Source organism: Vitis riparia, chromosome 10 (assembly GCF_004353265.1).
Source record: "Vitis riparia cultivar Riparia Gloire de Montpellier isolate 1030 chromosome 10, EGFV_Vit.rip_1.0, whole genome shotgun sequence".
NCBI classification, from domain to species: domain Eukaryota; kingdom Viridiplantae; phylum Streptophyta; class Magnoliopsida; order Vitales; family Vitaceae; genus Vitis; species Vitis riparia.
In genome coordinates this window covers 19,408,158-19,433,238 of record NC_048440.1, presented here as the reverse complement: position 1 = coordinate 19,433,238, position 25,081 = coordinate 19,408,158, and the positions used below count along the sequence as shown (strand labels likewise).

The 25,081-nt window shown below is 31.7% G+C and overlaps 3 protein-coding genes across 8 annotated transcripts in view; all 3 read right to left on the bottom strand.

Annotated features, from left to right (window-relative positions):
* LOC117922875 (G-type lectin S-receptor-like serine/threonine-protein kinase At1g11410) overlaps positions 1–20,714 on the bottom strand; it is a 44,626-nt gene extending 23,912 nt beyond the window's left edge. Inside the window, exon 1 of the mRNA XM_034841064.1 lies at positions 20,517–20,714. Within this exon, the coding sequence (XP_034696955.1) occupies positions 20,517–20,526 (10 nt within the window). The 5' untranslated portion in view covers positions 20,527–20,714. The remainder of the gene's footprint in view (positions 1–20,516) is intronic.
* Positions 6,357–11,005, bottom strand: LOC117922878 (G-type lectin S-receptor-like serine/threonine-protein kinase At1g11410). Of its 4 annotated transcripts, XM_034841074.1 has the most exons (8): positions 10,724–11,000; positions 9,197–10,622; positions 8,154–8,279; positions 7,782–7,984; positions 7,436–7,646; positions 7,073–7,310; positions 6,847–6,997; positions 6,357–6,761 (listed from the first exon to the last, which is right to left on the bottom strand). In XM_034841074.1, exons 2-8 carry the CDS (start codon positions 10,476–10,478, stop codon positions 6,465–6,467), a joined length of 2,508 nt encoding a protein of 835 aa, XP_034696965.1. In that variant the 5' UTR covers positions 10,479–10,622; positions 10,724–11,000; the 3' UTR covers positions 6,357–6,464. The 4 variants fall into 4 exon arrangements, with proteins under 4 accessions (XP_034696965.1, XP_034696964.1, XP_034696966.1 ...); XM_034841073.1 differs by having other exon boundaries at positions 9,197–11,000; XM_034841075.1 differs by having other exon boundaries at positions 8,154–8,276; positions 9,197–10,999.
* A 318-nt stretch (positions 20,715–21,032) lies between the features above and the next one.
* LOC117922886 (receptor-like serine/threonine-protein kinase SD1-8) lies at positions 21,033–24,875 on the bottom strand. 3 transcript variants are annotated; one of them, XM_034841091.1, is made up of 2 exons: positions 23,569–24,872; positions 21,033–21,192 (listed from the first exon to the last, which is right to left on the bottom strand). In XM_034841091.1, the coding sequence occupies exons 1-2, from the start codon at positions 24,470–24,472 to the stop codon at positions 21,116–21,118; spliced, it is 981 nt and encodes a 326-aa protein (XP_034696982.1). In that variant the 5' UTR covers positions 24,473–24,872; the 3' UTR covers positions 21,033–21,115. The 3 variants fall into 3 exon arrangements, with proteins under 3 accessions (XP_034696982.1, XP_034696984.1, XP_034696983.1); XM_034841093.1 differs by lacking the exon at positions 21,033–21,192 and adding an exon at positions 21,471–21,744 and having other exon boundaries at positions 23,569–24,874; XM_034841092.1 differs by lacking the exon at positions 21,033–21,192 and adding an exon at positions 21,980–22,080 and having other exon boundaries at positions 23,569–24,875.
* Positions 24,876–25,081: the final 206 nt, after the last annotated feature.

Here is a 25,081-nt window from a genome sequence, read left to right as displayed (position 1 = left end):
ATATTTGATATAATTTAATAATAAATATACAGTTATGAAATTTATATTTTTTATCATAGCATACAATATTATTATGAAATATAATAAATTATATCATATATATATATATATATATATATATATATATATATATATATTTCTTGAACAAAATAACTTTAAAATATATATTATACTTCTAATTTCATTTTTAATAGTTTTTTTTTTTTTTTACATTCTATAAGTTCTTATTCATTTTAGGTCCATCGATATTTTGTGTCAAAATATTTACCAAAATATTTTTGATATATTCCTAAAATCGAAGTACCGATACATCCATAATTACCGATATTTTATCCTTACTTGTGGTCAAGTTTTTCCATGTTAAACGTTAGTGTTGCTTTCCAAGTTTACAATCCCGTCCCCCACCCATACGTAGTAATTAGCCATTTTGAAGAGGAAAAGTTTGAGCATGTTTGATTGGTGTTTTCAAAATCTATTTTTTGCTTTCAAGAACAAAAATTATGAGGTAGAGAATGTTTTTTGTTCAAGTGCTCTCCATGTTTTCTAAAGTCCGGTTTTCAGATAATAAAAAAAATAGTGTTCTTCATATTTTTGCCACTATTCCAAGAATAAAAAAATAGATGTTTTCAGTGTTTTCAATCGATATTCTTCATTTCTTCTTTATGTATTCTCATGTCTTCTTTGCATTGAAAATCGGTCTCACAAAAATTTGATATTATTAGACCATTTTTTTTATTTTTTGGTCATTTTCATTTCAATATTTTTTTGGACATTTCGAGATTTTTATCACCATATGATTTTTTAGATGCATTTCAAATCCAAAACCTCCATAAATTCTAGGATTTCCTTAGAAACCAAACAAAACATAAATAATAACACAAAAGGGCAAGAATGCAAAGATTAAAAAATAATAAAAAATGAAACCCTAACCAATAATCCGTGCATCAACCATATATTTTGATTTTGGTCTTGGTGAGTATTGTTTTGATCTAAAAAGGAATGATTCAACCTCACTGAATAAAGTTTCAATCTTGAAAAAGAAACAAAGAATAAGAGATGGAAGACTAAAAAGAGAACAGTGGAGATAGAGGATTAAAAAAAAGAAAGGAAAGAGATGAAAAAGATATTTCATCTTGATTTTTGTCCATGAGGTATTAAAGTAGTAATTCATATGAATATATATATGTAAAATAATAAAAAGTAATAAATTTCTACAAATAAATTATGTTGATTTACTTTAAGAATGTTTTATCTTTTATATAATAATTAAATATAAAATTAAATTAAATTTGAAATATTGTTAAATAAAAAATTATCATAAATATATCATTATTAGTTAAGTAGAAAAAATAGATCATAAGTTTCCAAGTATGATGCATTATTATTTGATATCATAAATTTTATCTTTATAAAATCCAATTATTGATATTTACCATATTTTGATGGGATAGTTTACCAATTATTGAAATCAAACATAATTAAACAAGTTTACAAAGTAATCTTTAAAAAAAAATTAAATTGATGTAAATTTTTTTTAAATGGAACAATTTTTTATTTTTAATGAATTGTAAATGTAAAAATTATTTATATATTTACAATATCAAGTTAATTGAATAAAACACTTAATTAAAAAAAAAAAAAACCAACAACAACTTTAAAACAAGCTTCTGCCATGTCAGCTATTAGTTAGAGATTTGTTAGATTTTGTTTTGATCAGTTAGCAGATTAGTTGGCAACAGATTAGTAAGCAAAACAGAACACTCTGCCTTTGTGTATATAAACAGAGTACAACCGACCTCTGTTCTAGTAATAAGAAAAATAAACTTCAGTCCCTCCAATATTTGTTTTCTGGCTCCATTGTTTTCTTCCATTTTCTTTTCTTAGTCACCAAACAGTTTCTTCACATGGTATCGGAGATCTCATTTTTCTTTCTTTAAGCAAGAGAATGTCTCTCCCAGTCTGGATTTGTCTCTACTGCACCAAGCCTGAATGTGTTGCAAAAGACAAATGTGTCTTCTCCATTCACAACCACTCTTAGCACAGCACTCTCAATCAAACTCGATCGGGATAATTTTCTCTTATGGAAATCTCAAGTATTACCTGCAGCTAGAGGTCATGGCATTGAAGGCTACCTATCTGGCACAAAGCCACAACCACCAGAATTCTTGGAATCTGAACAATGTCAGGATTATCAATCCTGAATTTGAACAATGGAACAGAGAAGATCAATTACTACCAAGGATAAAAATATCAGTAATCACGGATATATCGGTACTTGGATTTTACATATATATCGGATATATCAAAGATATATTGGCGGATACACCAAAAATTCATCAAAACTTATGAAAATGTAAGAAAAAACTCTTGACATTTTAAAGTTGTTTTGTTGAAGAAATTAATATATGTATGATATGATTTGTGATATTAAATTTAATTATATAATGTGATAAGAAATGTGAATTTTGTAAGTGTAGAGCAATTATAAAGTTAAATTATTATAAATATACTAATGATGTGATTTAAATATATTATTATGTTAAGTTAATTTACTTACCTCTATTGAAAATATATTAATTAATTATAAAAATGTACTAATTTAAATTCAATGTTATACTAATTTAAAAATATACTAAGTTAATTTATTCTTAATATACTATTATTACACTTGCATATCAAAATAAAATAAAATTATTAATTGGAAACTAAATTATTGTAAATGTACTCATTATGTTATTTAAATATATTTATGATTTTTATTTTAAAATATTGGTACATTTCGATACAAAATATTTTTATTTAAAAATATTGATAATTTTATTTATGATTTTATATTTATTTTATATTTAATTAGTATATAAAATAAATTATAAGATAATTAAAATTAACTTATTTATAATAATTTAATTTTTTACCTATTTTTCACCGATATATCTCCGAAATTTCAACAATTTTTTCCCTTTAAAGCCGAATTTTACTTGTATCATCGATATATCCATGATTACCGATATATTGTCGATATATAGTCGATATTTACCAACATTTCCATCAGACAATATATCTTACCTATATATTGTATCCACCTCCTCCGATACATGATATATCGCCGATATATCCTGATATTTTCGTCCATGATTACTACTGAGTTGGTTGCTTTCGTCTTTATCAACTGTAATCCTAAGCCAAGTTGTTCGCTATACCACTTCACATGAACTCTAGATAACCTTGGAGCACTTGTTTACCTCAAAATCAAAAGCAAAATTGCTACAACTCAAGATGCAATTACAGTCATTAAGAAAATGATTTATGACAATGAGTGATTACTTTGCTAAGATGGAAAATATTGCAGATCAATGAGCAATGGCTGGTTGTTTTGTCAGTGAAGAAGATTTTGTACTTTATATTTTAGCAGGTCTCGGATCAGAATAAGATCCAATTGTATGCAGCATTACCACCCGTAATAACAGTGATCATATTTCTCTAAAGGAGATTCATATATTCATAGAATTTCACTCTGACTTTTGCCTTGTAAAGGACAAAACTACAAAGAATGTGCTGCTGTGAGGGAGACTTAAAGATGGCATATACCTGTTGATTGAGCCTCAACCAATGTCTGGCATAGAAGGCTTGGTCATCCTTCTACCAAAATTTTAAGTCAAGTGCTAAAGACTTGTGGCTCAACTTACCAATATGGTAAAAGTCATGTGTTACCTTTTCCAAGTTTAGAAACCAAAACTGCTGCCCCTTTCAAGCTCATTCACTCGGATATATGGGGAGCATCACCTGTAAATTCCACACTACTTAAAGAGGTGATTGGCAATGGCCAATTGCTCAAATTGTTCAAAGTTCTCCAATATTTGGTGCATTTGTCGTCTCCCATGGGAAGACAAGGCTGGCACTAGCCTACATGATGGTAAGTCAAGGGAAGAAAATTCTATTGACCACACTGAAACTTATATCGACGTAATCACACATTGAGTTGGTGTCAATGTTATTTTATTGCTTTTCAAGTTTGCAAACCTATCGTCATGTATGTTAACGTTTTGGAAATGGAAAAGTTTGGTTTCGTAAGCATTTAAAAATAAATCATAAAATAAAAACTCAATTTTAAAAATTATAAATATAATACATTTCTTTAATAATAATTAAAATTTTGTAATTTTAAGTTGATGTACTTTTTTATTTACATAAATATTATTTTTTAATGATATAAATATTACATTAGCCCTAAATATTATTTTTGATTTTAGAATACATAAAACTTCAATTACTTTAAAAAAAATTATTTTGTGGTTATTTTTAAATTTGATTATGAAGAACACTTTTTCTTTTTGAAATGAGATTGATTTGATTTAATCGAGGATTAATTATGTCTCCAATTCGATTTCTTGTTGGACCAAAGAACCACCGCCTGCAGGGAGGTCGACTATATTGGCTTGCCTCATATGAGTGGCGCCAATATGACAAAAATATTTCTGCTGTTGGACGAAATGGCTCATAATAAATTTAGAAGCAAAGTTAACTTCCCATACATACAACATGTAAAGTGATAAAATGATAAATTATAAAATTAATAATATGCAAATAAAAAATAAAAAATTTATTTTTATAATTTTATGAAATTTTATAGAATTTTATATAAAATATAAAATTTTAATAATATGCAAATAAAAAATAAAATAAAAAATTTATGAAATTTTTATAAAAGTGAAGCGTGAATAAGATAAATAATGAAATTTTATTTCAATTTTGAATACCTTTTGAATAATTAGATATTATAATTTTATGATTTAATAAAATAAAAAGTATGAATACATTTACATTTTACCATTGATATGGTAATATTAAACAAATGTTTTAAAATTTGTAATCATTTATATATTGTTTTAATTTTTAATGATTGTTTTAAATTTAATAATATATAAATTAAATATTTGTAATATGATACTTACACCATCATGGTTTGATTGTCAATCTTAAATTATAGTTGGACAACTTTTTTGATTTAATGATTAGTCCAATCTTGAAAATATTAGAAATAATGACTTCTAGCACATACTCCTTTTACTTATATTCTTTGGTGCCCTGAGTTGTATGCAATATAAATGTTTGAGGAGTCTATGAAATTTCTTATTGAAATATGTGTTGAGTGTTAATGAGCATGAAATGCATATTGACCTCAAATCCTATAAACTTAATCTTTTAAGAAAATTGGTTGTTCAAAATGATATTAGAGTTCAGTTTGCCTCTATCTCTGTCTGTTGAATATCAATCCAAATTATATACCCAAGTAACATATATTCATAGTAATAACACAATAGAGAAATTATTGACTTATGTTCAAACTAGGGATGGCAACGGGATGGGTTCGAGACGGGTCACCCCCATCCCAACCTTGCCCCGTTTATTTGTCCCCGTCCCACTTAAAAAATTAAACGAGGCGGGGCGGGGTAGATGGGTATGATAAATTCCCATACCCACCCCATTTAACTTTTTTTTTTTTAAATTTTAATTTTAATTTTAAAAAAATTACTTTTAAAATTTTTAATTATATTAAAATAAATATATTTTATAAATAATTAAATTATAATATATTTTTTATAACTTATTTTATTATTATCTATATATTAAAAATAATAAAATAAAAATTAAATTAAATTAATTTTAAATTTTAAGTTTAATTTAATTTAAATTTAAATTTTATATATAATCGGGGCGGGACAATACCCGAACCCGCCCCAGGTTTTTAAAAAAATTCTCAAACCCGTCCCGAACTCGTTTATTAAAATTAAACATCGTCCCATTAGGGCCGGGTACCCGAAAAGACCTGCCCCATTGTCATTCCTAGCTCAAACTTCTCTATTTTGATATCATCTATTATGTTAAGTTTTGGGATTTTCCATTTGTAAAGAAGTTCATTTTAAAACATGAGGGAAAGTTTGAAAAACAAATAAGAGTCAAATATGGCTTAAGGCAAATCTTGAAAATTTTACAAATAATTAGCTCAAAATTCCATCATTATTTTTGCGTTTTAATTTATACAAACACCCAATAAGTACTATGTTTTTTTTTCTCCTAAAGTTTGAATTGAACTTTGATGGATTTCCTAACTGAAAACCATCGATATTTCAATCAAGCATAAGAATACTAGTTTAATTGGTCACCTAGATTAGAATTGGTCACCTAAAGACCCTACTGAGGGACTCAATTAAGCTTTCAATGGAATGAATATGTTTAATCAATTGTTTGACTTTATTCCATTTTTGAGCATACATTTATGTATTTAGAAGCCTTGCAAAACATGATGGGTCAGTTTATGTAAAAAAAATATATAATTATTTTATTTGTCATCCACATAAGCATATATAAAAAGTGATTTATAAAAATAAATAAATAAATTTAATGATATTGTGTGCACAATTTCTTGTCATGGTAAATAAATTTACATATGAGAGTTTGAGCATTTAGCGTGCATCCATAGTTATTGTTACCTCATTTATAGAATTGACTACGACACTAAATGAGTTTGCACCATTATGACATGTTTTCATAACAAATGCAGGTTGATTAGGAGTAGGAAGAGTAGAGTTGTTACCCAACATGAAAATAACTGTCAACATGGTAGGTCGATCTATTGCAGATTCTTGGACACATAAGAGTCCAATTTGGATGCATCTCAATACTTCATTTGCATGATTTGACTTTTCTAGTGATGGATCTACTATATCCAAGGCTTTGTCTTCTCTCCATAGGCTCCAAACCTGATTTTTTTTCTTCACTATTAGCTAGCTTATATAAGTAAATAAAATAAGGAAAAATAGAGCAACAAAGGTTCAATTTACTCACATATCCAACTAAGTTGAAAGAAGGACTATCATAATAATAAGCTGTGTTTTTTCTCCCAGTAATAATCTCTAGTAGCAAAACCCCAAAGCTATATACATCAGACTTGATTGAAAATAGTCCTTCCATTGCATACTCAGGTGACATATAACCACTGTATCAACAAATGAGAAAAATTATTAAGATTTAATCATGTGTTCCTTATTAGCTCCTCATATATAATACTTACTATGTTCCAACTACCCGATTTGTGCTTCCTTCAACTTGATTCTTGCCAAATAATCTAGCCATGCCAAAATCTGAAATTTTTGGGATCATATCAATATCTAATAGAATATTGCTTGCTTTTAGATCTCTATGTATGATTCTTAATCTTGAGTCTTGATGAAGATATAATATCCCTCGAGCAATTCCAATAATGATTTCAAAGCGCTTCCTCCAAGTCAACATTGATCTTTTTGTTTCATCTGTACAAAAAATATGAAGCATCAACTACTAATGAATGAATAGTTAAAATAGCTATTCCAAGTGATTATGCAAGAACTAGAGGTAAAAGAGATCAACAAAATGGTAGAAGATAAGACATTGATACCAAAAATGAAATAGTCCAAGCTTTTGTTTGGCAAGTACTCATAGATTAGCATTTTCTCTTCTTCTTCAATACAACAACCTAGAAGCTTCACAAGATTCTTGTGTTGGAGTTTTGCAATTAGAGTGACTTCATTCTTAAATTCTTCTACTCCTTGTCCTGAATTCCTTGATAATCTTTTCACAGCTATTTCTTGTCCATTGGATAGTAGACCCTAACAATCATCAAAATATATATAGATTTAGCTTATTCATTGTTTGAATATAGTGAAAAAAATTCAACTTAATTAATATAATGACTATCATGAAACATGCATGTAAATTCAAAACACACCATTGATGATGACTACCTTATAGACTGTGCCAAAACCACCTCGTCCAAGTTTGTTAGTAATAGAGAAATTATTTGTTGCTGTAATTACAATGCTTAGATCAAAGAATTGTAATTCAGAATTTTCTCCATTTTCATCTATCTCCTTTGCTTTTGAATAGTGTTTGAGCCTTGTAGCTTTTGAGCTCATATTAAACAATGTTTTACATTGTCTTCCTTTACCTGCATGATATCAAGATAACCAACAAATTATCAATGTTTAATTGTTATATTTTCTAGTACTTCAGAGTTTTTGGAATCATTCTACTCTATTTTATTGTGGTAATCTTAAAAGAAGAAGGTAAAATAAATGAAAATTGTCATTACTTCATTACCACAAACTTTTAAATACCTTTTCTTTTCTTCATTATCAACCAAGATGAACAAATCGTGGGAATCATGAAGAAAACAACCCCAACGGCGAGAATCACTATCATCATCTTCTTGTGAAAGAAAGTTTTTTTTCTTTCATTTTCTGCTATAGAAGGGAAAAAAATGTAGAAAAATCATCATTAATCTTAAAAGTCTTAAAACCTTTGTTTGATGTAAGGGAGACGAAAACCATATAACATGATTATAAATCTTAATAAAGAAGAGTGCTAGGGTGAACATCAATAGATGAGCCTCAAATTTAGAAAAATACGAAGCTAGGTTTCATTGACGGTTTACTAATACAACCTCAAGTTGAACCCAATCTAATATATATATATATATATATATATATATATATATATATATATATATATATATATATATATATATTCATAATTTTAAAATTCACAAGTTGAATACTTTTTTAAAATGTATTAAATATATATAATTGTGATGAACTACTAATAGTATTTGATATTTTTAGTAACATTAGGTTAATTTAATTTGTCTTTACTTTTTGTCATATTTAATCATGAAGTCGGAACAAAAAATAAATAAAGTTAAGTATAAAACAAAAATAAATCATCTTTTATAATACTTATATGAACATGATATTAAAATAATCTGTACCAAAATTAATTTCTTTTATTATATATAATTGTATTATATTGTTGTCATAGCATATTACATATGTTATCTTTCTTCATTTATAAGTCATTAGTAATTATAAAATTTATTTTGCAAGGACATTTAGTTGATTAAATATGTGAGTGATGTTATAATTAATATCAAAAGGTTTATTATTCATTTAATAAAAATGAATTATTTGATCAATTTGTCCTAATCTATCCTTGGATTGGTTTACAATACTACATTATAAACTTTTTTTTTTCTATTCCATGTAGGATATCAATTTGGAGTTAGAATGTGGAAAGAAATAAGTCATTGTATTTAATTTCTTTGAATAATTTCGAGTAAGATAAGCTTGGATAATTAATTTTGTGAGTAAGTAGGAACGCATACCTAAAATAATAGCATCCACGCGAACAAATAAATCTTGGCCCCCTTGGGCTAAGGTTCTTATGTCCATTAAATCCCCGTACCAAGACAAGCACCCACTTCCTCCTGTGCTCACATCAGCGCTAGTGTATGCACGGCAGTTACAGTCATTCAAGCACTCCTTTTTACAGCCTTCCAAGTTCAAACTCTCGTTAACACGTGCCGTCGATGCATCTGGTGGCTTCACACCTGCTATTTTTATGAACCCTTCCCCACTCCTACAGGTATTCGTGCCTTGGATCCTCACACACCCACCCGACCCGTCTCTCAAGGACCAGTCACGTTGCGACTTGGGCTCGAATCCCGCAAGGCATGTGCACTCAAAGCCAGCTCCTGTGTAGACGTCGCAGTTGCTGTTGAGCCCACACCGACCGTAGTTGTCGCAGGGGTCCCTCGCCGCCGACCAGATCGCTACCAATTGGTGGTTTCGTTCGTCCAACGTGTAGCGCTGGTAGAGTCCATCACTGCCCAACTTAATGCTTGAGAAAGTGGAAGAATTCACGAGGGTGAATTCCATCGAGACCTCATCCACAGTGTTCCAAAACCGGATGTCGAATATGAAGGTAGTTAACATCTCCGGCACACCCACGAATCCAAGACCGTTCCAGGGGCCCGTTCGCCAAATCCACTTGGAACCCATAGACAAGAACAGTTGAGGAGATCCATTCACATCCAACTTAAACGAGTATTCACCTGTTCCCGGGTCTTCCGGTGACTTCCAAGATGTTAAGAACCGATTCAACCCAGTTCTCCGGTCAAGTCCTACCTTCATGTGGGGAAGCATGGTGTCTGTCGGGTGATCGAAGCTTTGCCAAACAACCCTCTTGTCATCGTTTTGGATCAAGACTAGGTTTCCGGTATCTAACAGCTGAGCCACAGTAGCGTTGACTGATGAGATGGAAACGTTTGTGGACCATACATGAGTGTTTCCGCGGTGCAGAAGGAGGTTTCCAGAAGTGTTGACGGAGAGGACTCCGGAGGTATCATTGATAGGATGGTCTCTGTTAAGAACCCATACAACGGTTTGTTCAAGAATTGTGTTGTACCAAACTCCAATGTATCGGAGTGTAGAATTCCGTGGACTGAAGAAGCCAAGAGCGAACCTGGACTGTTTAGAGACTAGAAGGTCACCATCTCTGAAGGGCTGGTTGGGAGTTATGGTGTTAGTGGAGCTGCAAAGTGGGAGCATAAGGAATAGAAGCAAGTACTGAAGAAACATCTTTACAGGATCCATATGTGACTTCATGATAAAGTGATGACTTCCGTGTTACCGATGCTGAGCGCTGGTGGAAGAGACAACAATTCTACAACAAAAACTAACGAGGCATACCGTGAAGGAACGAGTTGCAGGTGGATTGAAGTACTAGCGCGTGGCGACTACGTGACGGAGCTTAATGATAATAAGTAAGGTTCAAAGAATCAGAAGTGACAATGATATCTGTCTAAAACTGAATCGATTGAAGAGATTTGAAGGGTAGAAGAAGTCGTTACTTAAAAGAGGTGGTTGGCGATGGCCAATTGCTCAAATCGTTCAAAGTTTTCCGATATTTGGTGCATTTGCTGTCTCCCACGGGAAGATAAAACTGGCACGAGCCTAGGGGATGTGAAGTCAAGGAAAGGACCTACTGATTCATATTGCTTGTAGTTGTGTGGGTTCTATTGCTCAATTGTTGAAAGTTCTCCGATATTTGGTGCATTTGTCGTCTCCCACGGGAAGATAAGGCTGTCACGAGCCTAGTGGATGTGAAGTCAAGGAAAGAAGGACCCACTGATTCATATTGCTTGTAGTTGTGGGTTCTACTGAGCACAATGATGCTTATACTGAAGTATACGATGTAATGACGTTGAAAAGGTCAAGTCAATCTTATTTTATGTTTTCACCTGGTTTTAGGACCTTAAAAAAACCAAGACCACAAGGGAGTGGGCTGATCTTTCCACGTTAAATGTCACTGTTGCTTTCCAAGTTTGCAATCCTGTGCCCACCCATACGTAGTAATTAACCATTTTGAAATGGAAAAGTTTGGCCCTTTTGATTGTTGTTTTCAAAATCCGTTTTTTTTTTAACACAAAAAAGGCTTTAAGTAAAAAAAATATGTGACTGCATGATAAAGTGATGACTTCCGTGTTACCGACGCTCAGCGCTGGTGGATGAGACACAGCAATTCTACAACACAAACTAACGAGGCATACCATGAAGGAACGAGTGGAGCAAATGACAAAAGCTTTAGACAGAGTTGCATTTGTACTATCTCCACACCGCATTTATGAATTGGACAAAGTTGCAGTTGTATTATATCTGTCATAGAATTGATCACTTCAAAATTGCACCTACCCAACGGTTCAACTTCAATTTTGACGCATGGATTGAACTGGCGAGTGGTGACTACGGGACGGAGCTTAATGATATGACAACGATATCTACCTAAAACTGAATCGATTTAAGATACTTGAAGGGTGGAAGATGACATTACTTAAAGCGATGTTTGGCAATGGCCAATTGCTCAAATTGTTCTCCGTTATTTGATGCATTTGAGTCTCCCATGGGAAGATAAGACTGGCACTAGCCTACTCGATGCCAAGTCAAGGGTTCTATTGAGCACAGTGATGCTTATATTGATGTATACGATGTAACGACGTTGAAAAGGTCAAGTCAATCTTATTTTATGTTTTCACCTGCTTTTAGGACCTTGAAAAAACCAAGACCACAAGCTGATCTTTCCCTTGTAAAAAAAAATAACTTTAAATTTACAATGAAAAATTGTAAGAAATTTTCTCTACTCTGAAAATAACTTTAAGAAAATTTGGTACATCATTAAAAAATTTTGATACATTCATAATTTACACTAAAATTAAAAATAAAAAAGCAAAGTTCTAAAATCTCATATTTTTTTTAGTTGATGTATGGTTATATGAGTTCCCCTTAAAAATATTTGTGAAATCATAGTTAGTAACTGTGGTTTTAAAGAAAATTATAAAAGCATCATCCATGACTGTGATTTTAAAGAAAATTGTAAAACCACAATCTGTAATTATGGTTTTTATGATATTTTTAAAACCATAATTACTAATTGTGGTTTTATGGTTATTATGATAAAGAATATTTTAAAAATAATATTAAAATTATAATACCATTAAAACGGGGGTGGATTAAAAATAATTTTGAAACCATAGTTAATAACTGTGGTTCTAAGAAAAATTATAAAACTACAATCGCATAATATAATTTTAAGGATATTTTTGAATTTTTTAAGACCACAGTCATCAATGATGGTTTTTTACATTAAAAAAAATTCATATGGATGTTTAGATGAATACAAAAGATTACTTTAACAAATATTTTGAAATGAGTACTATATTTACCATTTTTTTCTACCAATGGATTATTTTGGACTTAAACTTCGTGTCATGCTGAGCGCTGGTGGAAGAGACAGAGCAATCCTACAACACAAACTAACGAGGCATACCATGAAGGAACGAGTTGCAGTTGGATTGAAGTAGTGATAAAAGTATGGTTCAAAAGAGATAATGATATCTACCTAAAACTGAATCGATTTAAGATATTTGAAAGGGTGGAAGAAGACATTTACTTGAAGAGGTGTTTGGCAGTGGCCAATTGCTCAAACCATTCGAAGGTCTCCAGTATTTGGTTGTGGGTTCTATTGAGCACAATGATGCTTAATGACGTTGAAAAGGTCAAGTCAATCTTATTTTTAGGACCTTGAAAGAACCAAAACCACAACGGAGTGGGCAGATATTTCCATGTTAAACGTCGGTGTTGCTTTCCGTGTTAACACGTTGGACCAGTCAACGCCGGGCGGACGCGGATGATATCATGGGCCAAAATGTGCTGATATTTTTGCTGGGGACTTGAACCCAATCAAAAGATTCAACGTGCTGCCCCTTGTTATACGAATATAGCACCATAGCCTAAAATTCATAATATAAACATAATATTAAAATAATATTTTAATGAATAAATTAATAATTATTATTTTATAATTAAATAAAAAATTTTCATTTAATTGGTAACCAAAAATATAAAAACTATCATGATAATTTTTTATAGTATTTTCAATATTATTAATATATTAATTAAATATTAAAAATTATACCTATATCATCATTTATTTTATATTATTTAATACCATTAAAGTAAATGGATTATAATTTTAATATTAAATATATTTTTAAATTAAACATATTATAATCAAATATCATAATATTATTATTCAATAATATTTGATATAATTTAATAATAAATATAGACTTATGAGATTTATACTTTTTTATCGTAACATACAATATTATTATGAAATATAATAAATAATATCATACATATATATATAAATTTATTGAACAAAATAACTTTAAAATATATATTATACTTCTAATTTCATTTTTAAAAGTTTTTTTTTTTTTTTTAACATTCTATAAGTTCTTATGTTAGGTCCATCGATATTTTGTGTCAAAATATCTACCGACATATCTTCGATATATCCCTAAATTCGAAGTACCGATATATCTATAATTATTAATATTTTTATCCTTACTTGTGTTTAAGTTTTTTCATGTTAAACGTTAGTATTGCTTTCCAAGTTTGCAATCCCGTACCCCACCCATACTTAGTAATTAACCATTTTGAAGAGGAAAAGTTTGAGCATGTTTGGTTGGTGTTTTCAAAATCTATTTTTTTGCTTTTGAGAACAAAAAATATGAGGTAGAGAATGTTTTTTTGTTCTCGAGTGCTCTCCATGTTTTCTAAAGCCCGATTTTCAGATAATAAAAAAATAGTATTCTTCGTATTTTTGCTACTATTCCAAGAACCAAAAAATAGATGTTATTGGTGTTTTCAATCAATATTCTTCGTTTCTTCTTTATGCATTCTCATGTCTTCTATGCATTGAAAATGGGTCTCACAAAAATTTGATATTATCATACCATTTTTCTATTTTTTTGGTCATTTTCATTTCAATATTTTTTGGACATTTTGGGATTTTTATCACCATATATTTTTTAGATGTATTTCAAATCCAAAACCTCCATAAATTCTAGAATTTCCTTAGAAACCAAACAAAACATAAATAATAACACAAAAGGTCGAGAATGCAAAGATTTGAAAATAAAAAATAAAAAATAAAAGTCTAACCAAGAATCCGTGCATCAACCATATATCTTGATTTTGGTCTTGCTTAGTAATGTTTTGATCTAAAAGAGGAATGATTCAAACTCAGTGAATAAAGTTTCAATCTTGAAAAAGAGATAGAAGACTAAAAAAAGAACAGTGAAGATAAGAGGACTAAAAAAAGAAAGGAAAGAGATGAAAAGATATTTCATATTGATTTTTGTCCATGAGGTATTAAAGTAGTAATACATATTAATACATACATATATATATATATAAAATAGTAAAAATTAATAAATTTCTACAAATGAATTACGTTAATTTACTTTAAGAATGTTTTATCTTTTATATAATAATTAAATATAAAATTAAATTAAATTTGAAATATTGTTAAACAAAAAATTATCATAAATATATTATTACTAGTTAAGTAGAAAAAATAGATTATAAGTTTCCAAGTATAATGCATTATTATTTGATATCATAAATTTTATCTTCATAAAATCCAATTATTGATATTTACCATATTTTGATGGGATAGTTTACAAACATAATTAAACAAGTTTACAAAGTAATCTTAAAAAAAAAATTAAAATTGATGTAATTTTTTTTAAATAGACCAATTTTTTATTTTTAATGAATGTATATGTAAAAATTATTTATATATTTAGAATATCAAGTTAGAAAAAAAAAAAATCAACTTTGAAACAAGTTTTTTATTTTACTTGTTCCTTAAAAACTGTTTTTATTAACTCAATCATACATGTTTTTTTTTCTAGCTTTTAAAAACAATTTTTTTTATATAATTTAGTTACCAAATAATTTAAAAAAAAAAAACAAAAAAAAAATAATTGTTTTTAAATACTGTTTTAAAAAACACTTCCCAAATAGATCATTGGTTTCCCAAATATTTCAAAAAAATCACAAAAAAAATCACTCTTAAAAAAATTCAAAATTAATACATTTATTTTAAAATAATTAAGATTTTATGTAATTTTCCATCAAGGAATTACTTTTTAGTGTTATTTGATTAAAAGGCTAATGGATCACCTACATTTTGAAATTTAATTTTTCATTATTTTTTAACCTCATTTTAATAAAAATGCTCCTACTTTTTTCTTATAAAAATAACCATTTATTTTAAAATTACGCCTAAATGCTTAAAATGAATAGAGACATTATGTAAAAAAAATATGTTATGTTTTAAGTAAAAATATGAAAAATATTAAATTCACAAATATGAAAATTATTTTATCATTTTTAATTAATTAATTCTATTTTTTTAATAAATTATTTTTAAAAATATTTTATTTTTTGGTTATTTTCAAATGTGTGTAAAGGAAATGAGATTGAATTGATTTAATTCATTGTCTCTTTGAAACAAAGAAACACCGGTGGAATGGGCTTGCCTTATAGGGCCGGACACTATGGGATGGAAATGCATGAAGCACCTCAAAAGAATGCATCAACCGGCCCAATCTACTGAAGCTCAATCCAAGCCTCAAGCGTGAAGGGAACATCTCTGCATTCATTTTGCTCCCCATGTCCGATGTGGGATTCACTTCCACAAAGATTAGAAAATTCATAAACCCAAAAGCACATTTAAGTAACTTGCCAATAAAGCTGCACTGCTCTCAGCTTCATAAATGCATATTACTTATATGTACTAGTTTATAAAATAAAATTTATTAGTATATATATGTGTGTATGTTATAAATTAATTAGAATAACATTATTGTAAATAAATTAAGTTTAATTATAGTAATTAAATACAAGAAAAATATAAATTTATAAATAAAATTATTAATATTTTTAAATATATAAACATTTCTTTTATATTCTTTAATATATCCAAATTAAATGCATTATATCCATCAAAACATATCAATTTTTTTTGGTTAAAATAACTTATTATATATATTATTATTAATATTATTATTATTATTTATCATTTTTTGAGTTTTTCATAATATTTTTATGAATTTTTATCCATCGATATTTTGTGTCAAAATGTTCGTCGATATTTAATCATCCGTCCTACTATTAAATTTGTAGTCCACAACTTTTTTAATTTAATAAAAGAAAATACTTGAATATTGAATTTCAAGGTGTTAAAAAATAATTAGGGAATATAAGGAATTGTTGAGCAGTAGGTTTGAAGATATCAAAGCTAATTATCGTTTATACATGTGGCCTCGTGGTTGGTGTGACAATGTACAACTTGTTTGGCATGACGGGAGTAGAAGGCCTCAATCCATTGGTTTGTCCCATAATTTTGTCCTATATATAATTCATTATAAATTTGGGTATATGTTAGCATCTTGGCATCATGACCAGTTGGCATCATACCTTTCATACAAAAGGTATGAAAGTTTCATCACGTTAAACTACAATTTTTCTAATAGTTTAAGCAAATTACAATTTTTTTTAAAAGCTTAAATTACAATTTTTGCAAATTAATCCAAAGATTTACCAACTGAACATTTAGTCTTTCAATCAAGAATAGCATAAGAACCTTAATGCATCCCCTCCTTCCAAGCTCTTCCATTCCCAATATGGGACCATTTGGTTTGTCATTCGATAGATCTTATTTAGCATATCATGTGTAAAGAATTAGCTCCATTTGAACCAATTTATAAATTATATGAGTTTAGGGCCTTAATGTTGAAAGAGTTTATGCTCATAAATTCAATAGTGCTAATCATACTTAATCAATTGTTTGTATGTAACTGTAAACTTCCATACTTGCCCTATCTTTGAGCATACACTTATCGAGTTGGTTAATTATCTAACTATGATCATTAAATCAAAAGGTGTTCTCTTAATGACATGTGTATACAATTCCTTGTCATGGAAGATAAATTGAGATTGTAAGCATTCAACGAGGTTGAAGCAAAGTCAAGGTCACATTATTTACAGATAAAAGTCGTCCACCAGAGGGTGATAAATCTTCATCCTTGTGAGTTGTTTTTGAAGTAAATGTAGGCCGTCTAGGAAAAGGAAGAGCAGAGTTGTTACCCAACATGAAAATAATAGTCAACATGGTAGGTCGATCCGTTGCAGATTCTTGGACACATAAGAGCCCAATTTGGATGCATCTTAATACTTCATCTGCAGGGTATGACTTTTCTAGTGACGGATCGATTATATCCAAGGCTTTGTCTTCTTCCCACAGGTTCCAAACCTGAGAATTTTACCATTATTAGCTTATTGTAAAGAATGAAAAAAAAAAAAAAAGGTAATGCAACACATATTCAGCTCACTCACATTTCCAACTAAGCTCATGGATGGACCGTCTCGATAATAAGTGCTATTTTTTCTCCCAGTAATAATCTCTAACAACAAAACTCCAAAGCTATAGACATCGGATTTTATTGAAAATAACCCTTCCATCGCATACTCAGGTGACATGTAACCACTGCAATAGCAAATAAAAGAAACTATTAAAACATATTAACTAATACATTTCTTTGGCATCTCAAACATAACACTTACTATGTTCCAACTACTCGATTTGTGTTTCCTTCCATTTGATTTCCTCGAAATATTCTAGCCAAGCCAAAATCTGAAATTTTTGGAAACATTTCGGCATCGAGTAGAACATTGCTTGCTTTTAGATCTCTGTGTATGATTCTTAATCTAGAGTCCTCATGAAGATATAAGATACCTCGAGCAATTCCGACAATAATTTCAAAGCGTTTCCTCCAATCTAACAATGACTTCTTTGTTTCATCTGACCCAAAGATATATAAAATATCAATCATTAAAACAATATTAGGATATACCAATAATGATTTTTATTAGGCAAATAACTTCTCCAAGTGATTATGCAAGAACCTTAGAAGATTAAAGAAATGGAAATGGCAAAAAATAAATGGTACATACCGAAAATGAAAGAGTCTAAACTTTTGTTTGACAAGTACTCATAGACTAACATCTTCTCTTCTTCTTGAATGCAACAACCCAAAAGCCTCACAAGATTCACGTGCTGGAGTTTTGCAATAAGTGTTACTTCATTCTTAAATTCTTCTTTTCCTTGTCCTGAATCCTTTGACAATCTTTTCACAGCTATTTGTTGTCCATTAGATAGCTGACCCTAATAATCATGATGTAAAATTAGCTTATTCACAGTTAAAAAGATTCAGGTTAGCGTAATATTTGTGCAATGAAAGAAAGTCCAACAATTTCAATAATCATAATAGATTTAAGAATTAATGACTAACTACCTTATAAACTGAGCCAAAACCACCACATCCAAGTTCGTTCTCAGAAGAGAAATTATTTGTGGCTGTAGCTATGGTGTTCATATCAAAGAATTGTAATTCAGAATTGGTTGTACTTTCATCATGTTCCTTAGCTCCTGGAGAGTCTTCCAGCCATGTAGCGCCCAGTCTCGAATTATACAACATTTTGTTTTGTTTTCCTCTCCCTGTCATGGAAGTATAACAATAAATAATGCTTCTTGGATTCTGGGCAAAATACATGGGAAAAAATAAAAATAAAAAAGAATACAATTCCTTAATACCATGAAAGCAAGGAAAAAAATACTCAACCCCAGATTAATTCGCTGGGTAACTAAGGTTAGAAATGTTTGGCTTTTCATATTAATCTCTTTATGTTAATCCATGCCCAAGACACAAACATTGGTTAGAAGGCTTAAATGAACCATAAGAATTTTTTTTTGGATTACCTTTCATCTTCTTCCTTAAGAACCAATATGTGGAGATCAATAAAACCATAATCACAGTAGCCCCCACCACCAAAACTGCCATCATCCCCTTCTTCGCAAGGAAACCTTTTGACTGCTTTTGATTTTCAGCTAAAAAAATACACGAAAAAAAAAACATCATAAATGATCTCATAAATCTGGGAGATAAATCATTCATGAATCCTAACAATTAAATGCTAGCATACCTAGAGTGATGGCATCCACACGCACATATAAATCTTGGCCCCCTTCTGAAAACACTCTTGTATCCACCAAATCCCCATGCCAAGACAAGCACCCACTTCCACTCACATTTGCAGCCGCGTATCCACTGCAAGAACACTCCTTCAGGCACTCCTCTCTACACGCTTCCAAGCTCATGTTCATGTTCACACGTGCCACCGATGTATCTGGGGGCTTCGCACCTCCCACCTTCACAAACCCTTCCCCGTTCCCGCACACCTTCGCTCCTTCCTTCCTCAGGCATCCCGCTGAGCCGTCTTTCAAGAACCAGTCACGCGGCGACTTGGGCTCGAACCCCGCCAGGCACGTGCACTCAAACTCGGTGCGGCTGTTGTCGCAGTTGCTGTTCGGTCCGCACCGGCTGTACCTGTCGCACCGATCCCATGGGCATGTATAGAAGTTGAACCATTTGCCTTCCTTTTCCTGCCACGTGTACCGCTGGAGATAACCGTCGAGCTCGACCGTCATCCTCGAGAGAACCGACGCGTTGGCCATGACAAACATATAAGAGATTTCATCTTGATTGTTCAGAAAGGTAGTATTGATTATCACATTGTGCATCATCGTTGGCACACCGCTCCACCGGAGCCCGTTCCAGTGACCGGTTCTCCATAGCCGCTCTGAACCCTGGTACAGACACAGTTGAGGAGACCCACTGGCGTTAATCCCAAACGAGTTGTTCCCGGTTCCTGGGTCGGTTGGGGACTTCCAAGAAGTTAGGAACCTGTTGAAACCGGTTCTTCGATTCAGTATGAGTTTCATGTGGGGAATCAAATTATCTGTGGGATAATCAAAGCCTTGCCACACAACCCTCTTGTCACCGTTTTGGATCAAGACTAGGTTTCCGGTATCTAACAGCTGAGCCACAGTAGGATTCACTGATGAGATGGAAACGTTTGTGGACCATACATGAGTGTTTCCGCGGTGCAGAAGGAGGTTTCCAGAAGTGTTGATGGAGAGGACACCGGAGGTATCATTGATAGGATCGTCTCTGTTAAGAACCCATACAACGGTTTGTTCACGAATTGTGTTGTACCAAACTCCAATGTATCGGAGTGTAGAATACCGTGGACTGAAGAAGCCAAGAGCGAACCTGGACTGTTTAGAGACTAGAAGGTCACCGTCTCTTAAGGGTTGGTTGGGAGTTATGGTGTCAGTGGAGCTGCAAAGTGGGAGCATAAGGAGTAGAAGCAAGTACTGAAGATGCATATGTGACTTCATGATAAAGTGATGACTTCCGTGTTACCGATGCTGAGCGCTGGTGGAAGAGACAGAGCAATTATACAACACAAACTAACAAGGCATACCATGAAGGAACGACTGGAGCAAATGACAAAAGCTTCAGACAGAGTTGCATTTGTAGTATCTCCACACCACATTTATGAATGGGACAAAGTTGCAGTTGTATTAAACGTATCATAGCATTGATCAGTTCAAAATTGCACCTACCCAACGGTTAACCTTCAATTTTGATGCAACTTGCGAGTGGCGGATACGTTACGGAGCTTAATGATAATAAGTAAGGTTCAAAAGTGAAAATGATATCTACATAAAACTGAATCGATTTAAGAAATTTGAAGGGTGGAAGAAGACATTACTTAAAAAGGTGGTTGGCAATGGCCAATTGCTCAAATTGTTCAAGTTCCCATGGGTAGGTCGATCTATTGCAGATTCTTGGACAAATGTAGGTTGATTAGGAGGAGGAAGAGTAGAGTTGTTACCCAACATGAAAATAACTGTCAACATGGTAGGTCGATCTATTGCAGATTCTTGGACACATAAGAGTCCAATTTGGATGCATCTCAATACTTCATTTGCATGATTTGACTTTTCTAGTGATGGATCTACTATATCCAAGGCCTTGTCTTCTCTCCATAGGCTCCAAACCTGATTTTTTTTCTTCACTATTAGCTAGCTTATATAAGTAAATAAAATAAGGAAAAATAGAGCAACAAAGGTTCAATTTACTCACATATCCAACTAAGTTGAAAGGACTATCATAATAATAAACTATATTTCTTCTCCCAGTAATAATCTCTAGTAGCAAAACCCCAAAGCTATATACATCAGACTTGATTGAAAATAGTCCTTCCATTGCATACTCAGGTGACATATAAGTATATAACCACTGTATCAACAAATGAGAAAAATTATTAAGATTTAATCATGTGTTCCTTATTACTACCTTATATATAATACTCACTATGTTCCAACAACCCGATTTGTGCTTCCTTTAATTTGATTCTTGCCAAATAATCTAGCCATATCAAAATCTGAAATTTTTGGGATCATATCAATGTCTAATAGAATATTGCTTGCTTTTAGGTCTATGTATGATTCTTAATCTTGAGTCTTGATGAAGATATAAGGTCCCTTAAGCAATTCCAATAATGATTTCAAAGCGCTTATTCCATGCCAACATTGATTTTTTTGTTTCATCTGTACAAAATATACGAAACATCAATTACTAATGAATGAATAGTTAAAATAGCTTCTCCAAGTGATTAAGCAAGAACTAGAGGTAAAAGAGATCAACAAAATGGTATAAGATAAGACATTGATACCAAAAATGAAAGAGTCCAAACTTTTGTTTAGCAAGTACTCATAGATTAGCATTTTCTCTTCTTCTTCAATACAACAACCTAGAAGCTTTACAAGATTCTTGTGTTGGAGTTTTGCAATTAGAGTGACTTCATTCTTAAATTCTTCTACTCCTTGTCCTGAATCCTTTGATAATCTTTTCACAACTATTTCTTGTCCATTGGATAGTAGGCCCTAACAATCATCAATATATATATATATATATATATATATATATATATATATATATAGATTTAACTAATTCATTATTTAAATATAGTGAAAAAATCAACTTAATTAATATAATGACTATCATGAAACATGCATGTAAATTATCATTGATGATGACTACCTTATAAACTGAGCCAAAACCACCTCGTCCAAGTTTGTTAGTAAAAGAGAAATTATTTGTTGCTGCAATTACAATGCTTAGATCAAAGAATTGTAATTTAGAATTTGCTCCACTTTCATCTAGCTCCTTTGCTTTTGAATAATGACTGAGCCTTATAGCTTTTTATAATGTCTTCCTTTACCAGCATTATTTCGGGATCACCAAAAAATTATCAATACTTAATTGTTATATTTTCTAGTACTTAAGAGTTTTGGGTTCATTATACTATATTTTATTGTAATCCTAAAAAAGGAAGGTAAAATAGATGAAATTTTTCATTACTTCATTACCACAAACTTTTAAATACCTTTTCTTTTCTTCATTATCAACCAAGATGCAGAGATCATAGAAATCATGAAGAAAACAACCCCGACTGCGAGAACCACTATCATCCTTTTCTTGTGAAAGAAAGTTTTTTTTCTTTCATTTTCTACTATAGAAAGGAGAAAAAAAATGTAGAAAATCATCATTAATCTTAGAAGTCTTAAAACCTTTGTTCGATGTAAGGGTGATGAAAACCATATAACATGATAATAAGACTTAATAAAGGAAAGTGCTAGGGTGGCAACATCAATAGATGAGCCTCAAATTTAGAAAAACACAAAGTTAGGTTTCATTGATGGTTCACTAATACAACCTCAAGTCAAATCCAATCTAAACATTTTATATATTTTTTACATCAATATATTCGTAATTTTAAAATTCAAAATTTGAATACTTTTTAAAAATGTATTAAATATATATAATAGTATTTGATATTTTACGTAACATTAGGTTAATTTTGTCTTTACTTTTTTCATATTTAATCATGAAGTCGGAACAAAAAATAAATAAAGTCAAGTATAAAACAAAAATAAATCATCTTTTATAATAGTTATAAACATGATATTAAAATAATGTATACTAAAATTAATTTCTTTTATTATATATAATTATATTATATTGTTGTCATAGCATATTATGTATGTTATCTTTCTTCCTTTATAAGTACATTAGTTATCAAATTCATTTTGCAAGTACATTTAGTTGATTAAATATGTGAGTGGTGTTATAATTAATATCACAAAGTTTATTATTCATTTAATAAAAATGAATTATTTGATCCATTTGTCCTAATCTATCCTTGTATTGGCTTACAATATAAAATTATAAACTTTTTTTTTTCCTATTTGATGTAGGATATCAATTTGGAGTTAGAATGTGGAAAGAAATAAGTCATTGTATTTAATTTCTTTGAATAATTTCAAGATAAGCTTGGATAATTAATTTTGTGAGTAAGTAGGAACGCATACCTAAAATAATAGCATCCACGCGAACAAATAAATCTTGGCCCCCTTGGGCTAAGGTTCTTATGTCCATTAAATCCCCGTACCAAGACAAGCACCCACTTCCTCCTGTGCTCACATCAGCGCTAGCGTATGCACGGCAGTTACAGTCATTCAAGCACTCCTTTTTACAGCCTTCCAAGTTCAAACTCTCGTTAACACGTGCCGTCGATGCATCTGGTGGCTTCACACCTGCTATTTTTATGAACCCTTCCCCACTCCTACAGGTATTCGTGCCTTGGATCCTCACACACCCACCCGACCCGTCTCTCAAGGACCAGTCACGTTGCGACTTGGGCTCGAATCCCGCAAGGCATGTGCACTCAAAGCCAGCTCCTGTGTAGACGTCGCAGTTGCTGTTGAGCCCACACCGACCGTAGTTGTCGCAGGGGTCCCTCGCCGCCGACCAGATCGCTACCAATTGGTGGTTTCGTTCGTCCAACGTGTAGCGCTGGTAGAGTCCATCACTGCCCAACTTAATGCTTGAGAAAGTAGAAGAATTCACGAGGGTGAATTCCATCGAGACCTCATCCACAGTGTTCCAAAACCGGATGTCGAATATGAAGGTAGTTAACATCTCCGGCACACCCACGAATCCAAGACCGTTCCAGGGGCCCGTTCGCCAAATCCACTCGGAACCCATAGACAAGAACAGTTGAGGAGATCCACTCACATCCAACTTAAACGAGTATTCACCGGTTCCCGGGTCTTCCGGTGACTTCCAAGATGTTAAGAACCGATTCAACCCGGTTCTCCGGTCAAGTCCTAGCTTCATGTGGGGAAGCATGGTGTCTGTCGGGTGATCGAAGCCTTGCCAAACAACCCTCTTGTCATCGTTTTGGATGAAGACTAGGTTTCCGGTATCTAACATCTGAGCCACAGTAGCGTTGACTGATGAGATTGAAACGTTTGTGGATCACACATGAGTGTAGAATTCCGAGGACTTAAGAAGCCAAGAGCCAACCTGGACTGTTTAGAGACTAGAAGGTCACCATCTCTGAAGGGTTGGTTGGGAGTTATGGTGTCAGTGGAGCTGCAAAGTGGGAGCATAAGGAATAGAAGCAAGTACTGAAGAAACATCTTTACAGGATGCATATGTGACTGCATGATAAAGTGATGACTTCCGTGTTACCGACGCTCAGCGCTGGTGGATGAGACACAGCAATTCTACAACACAAACTAACGAGGCATACCATGAAGGAACGAGTGGAGCAAATGACAAAAGCTTTAGACAGAGTTGCATTTGTACTATCTCCACACCACATTTATGAATTGGACAAAGTTGCAGTGGTATTATACCTATCATAGAATTGATGACTTCAAAATTGCACCTACCCAACGGTTCAACTTCAATTTTGACGCATGGATTGAACCGGCGAGTGGTGACTACGTGACGGAGTTTAATGATATGAAGTAAGGCTTAAAAATGACAACGATATCTACCTAAAACTGAATCGATTTAAGATACTTGAAGGGTGAA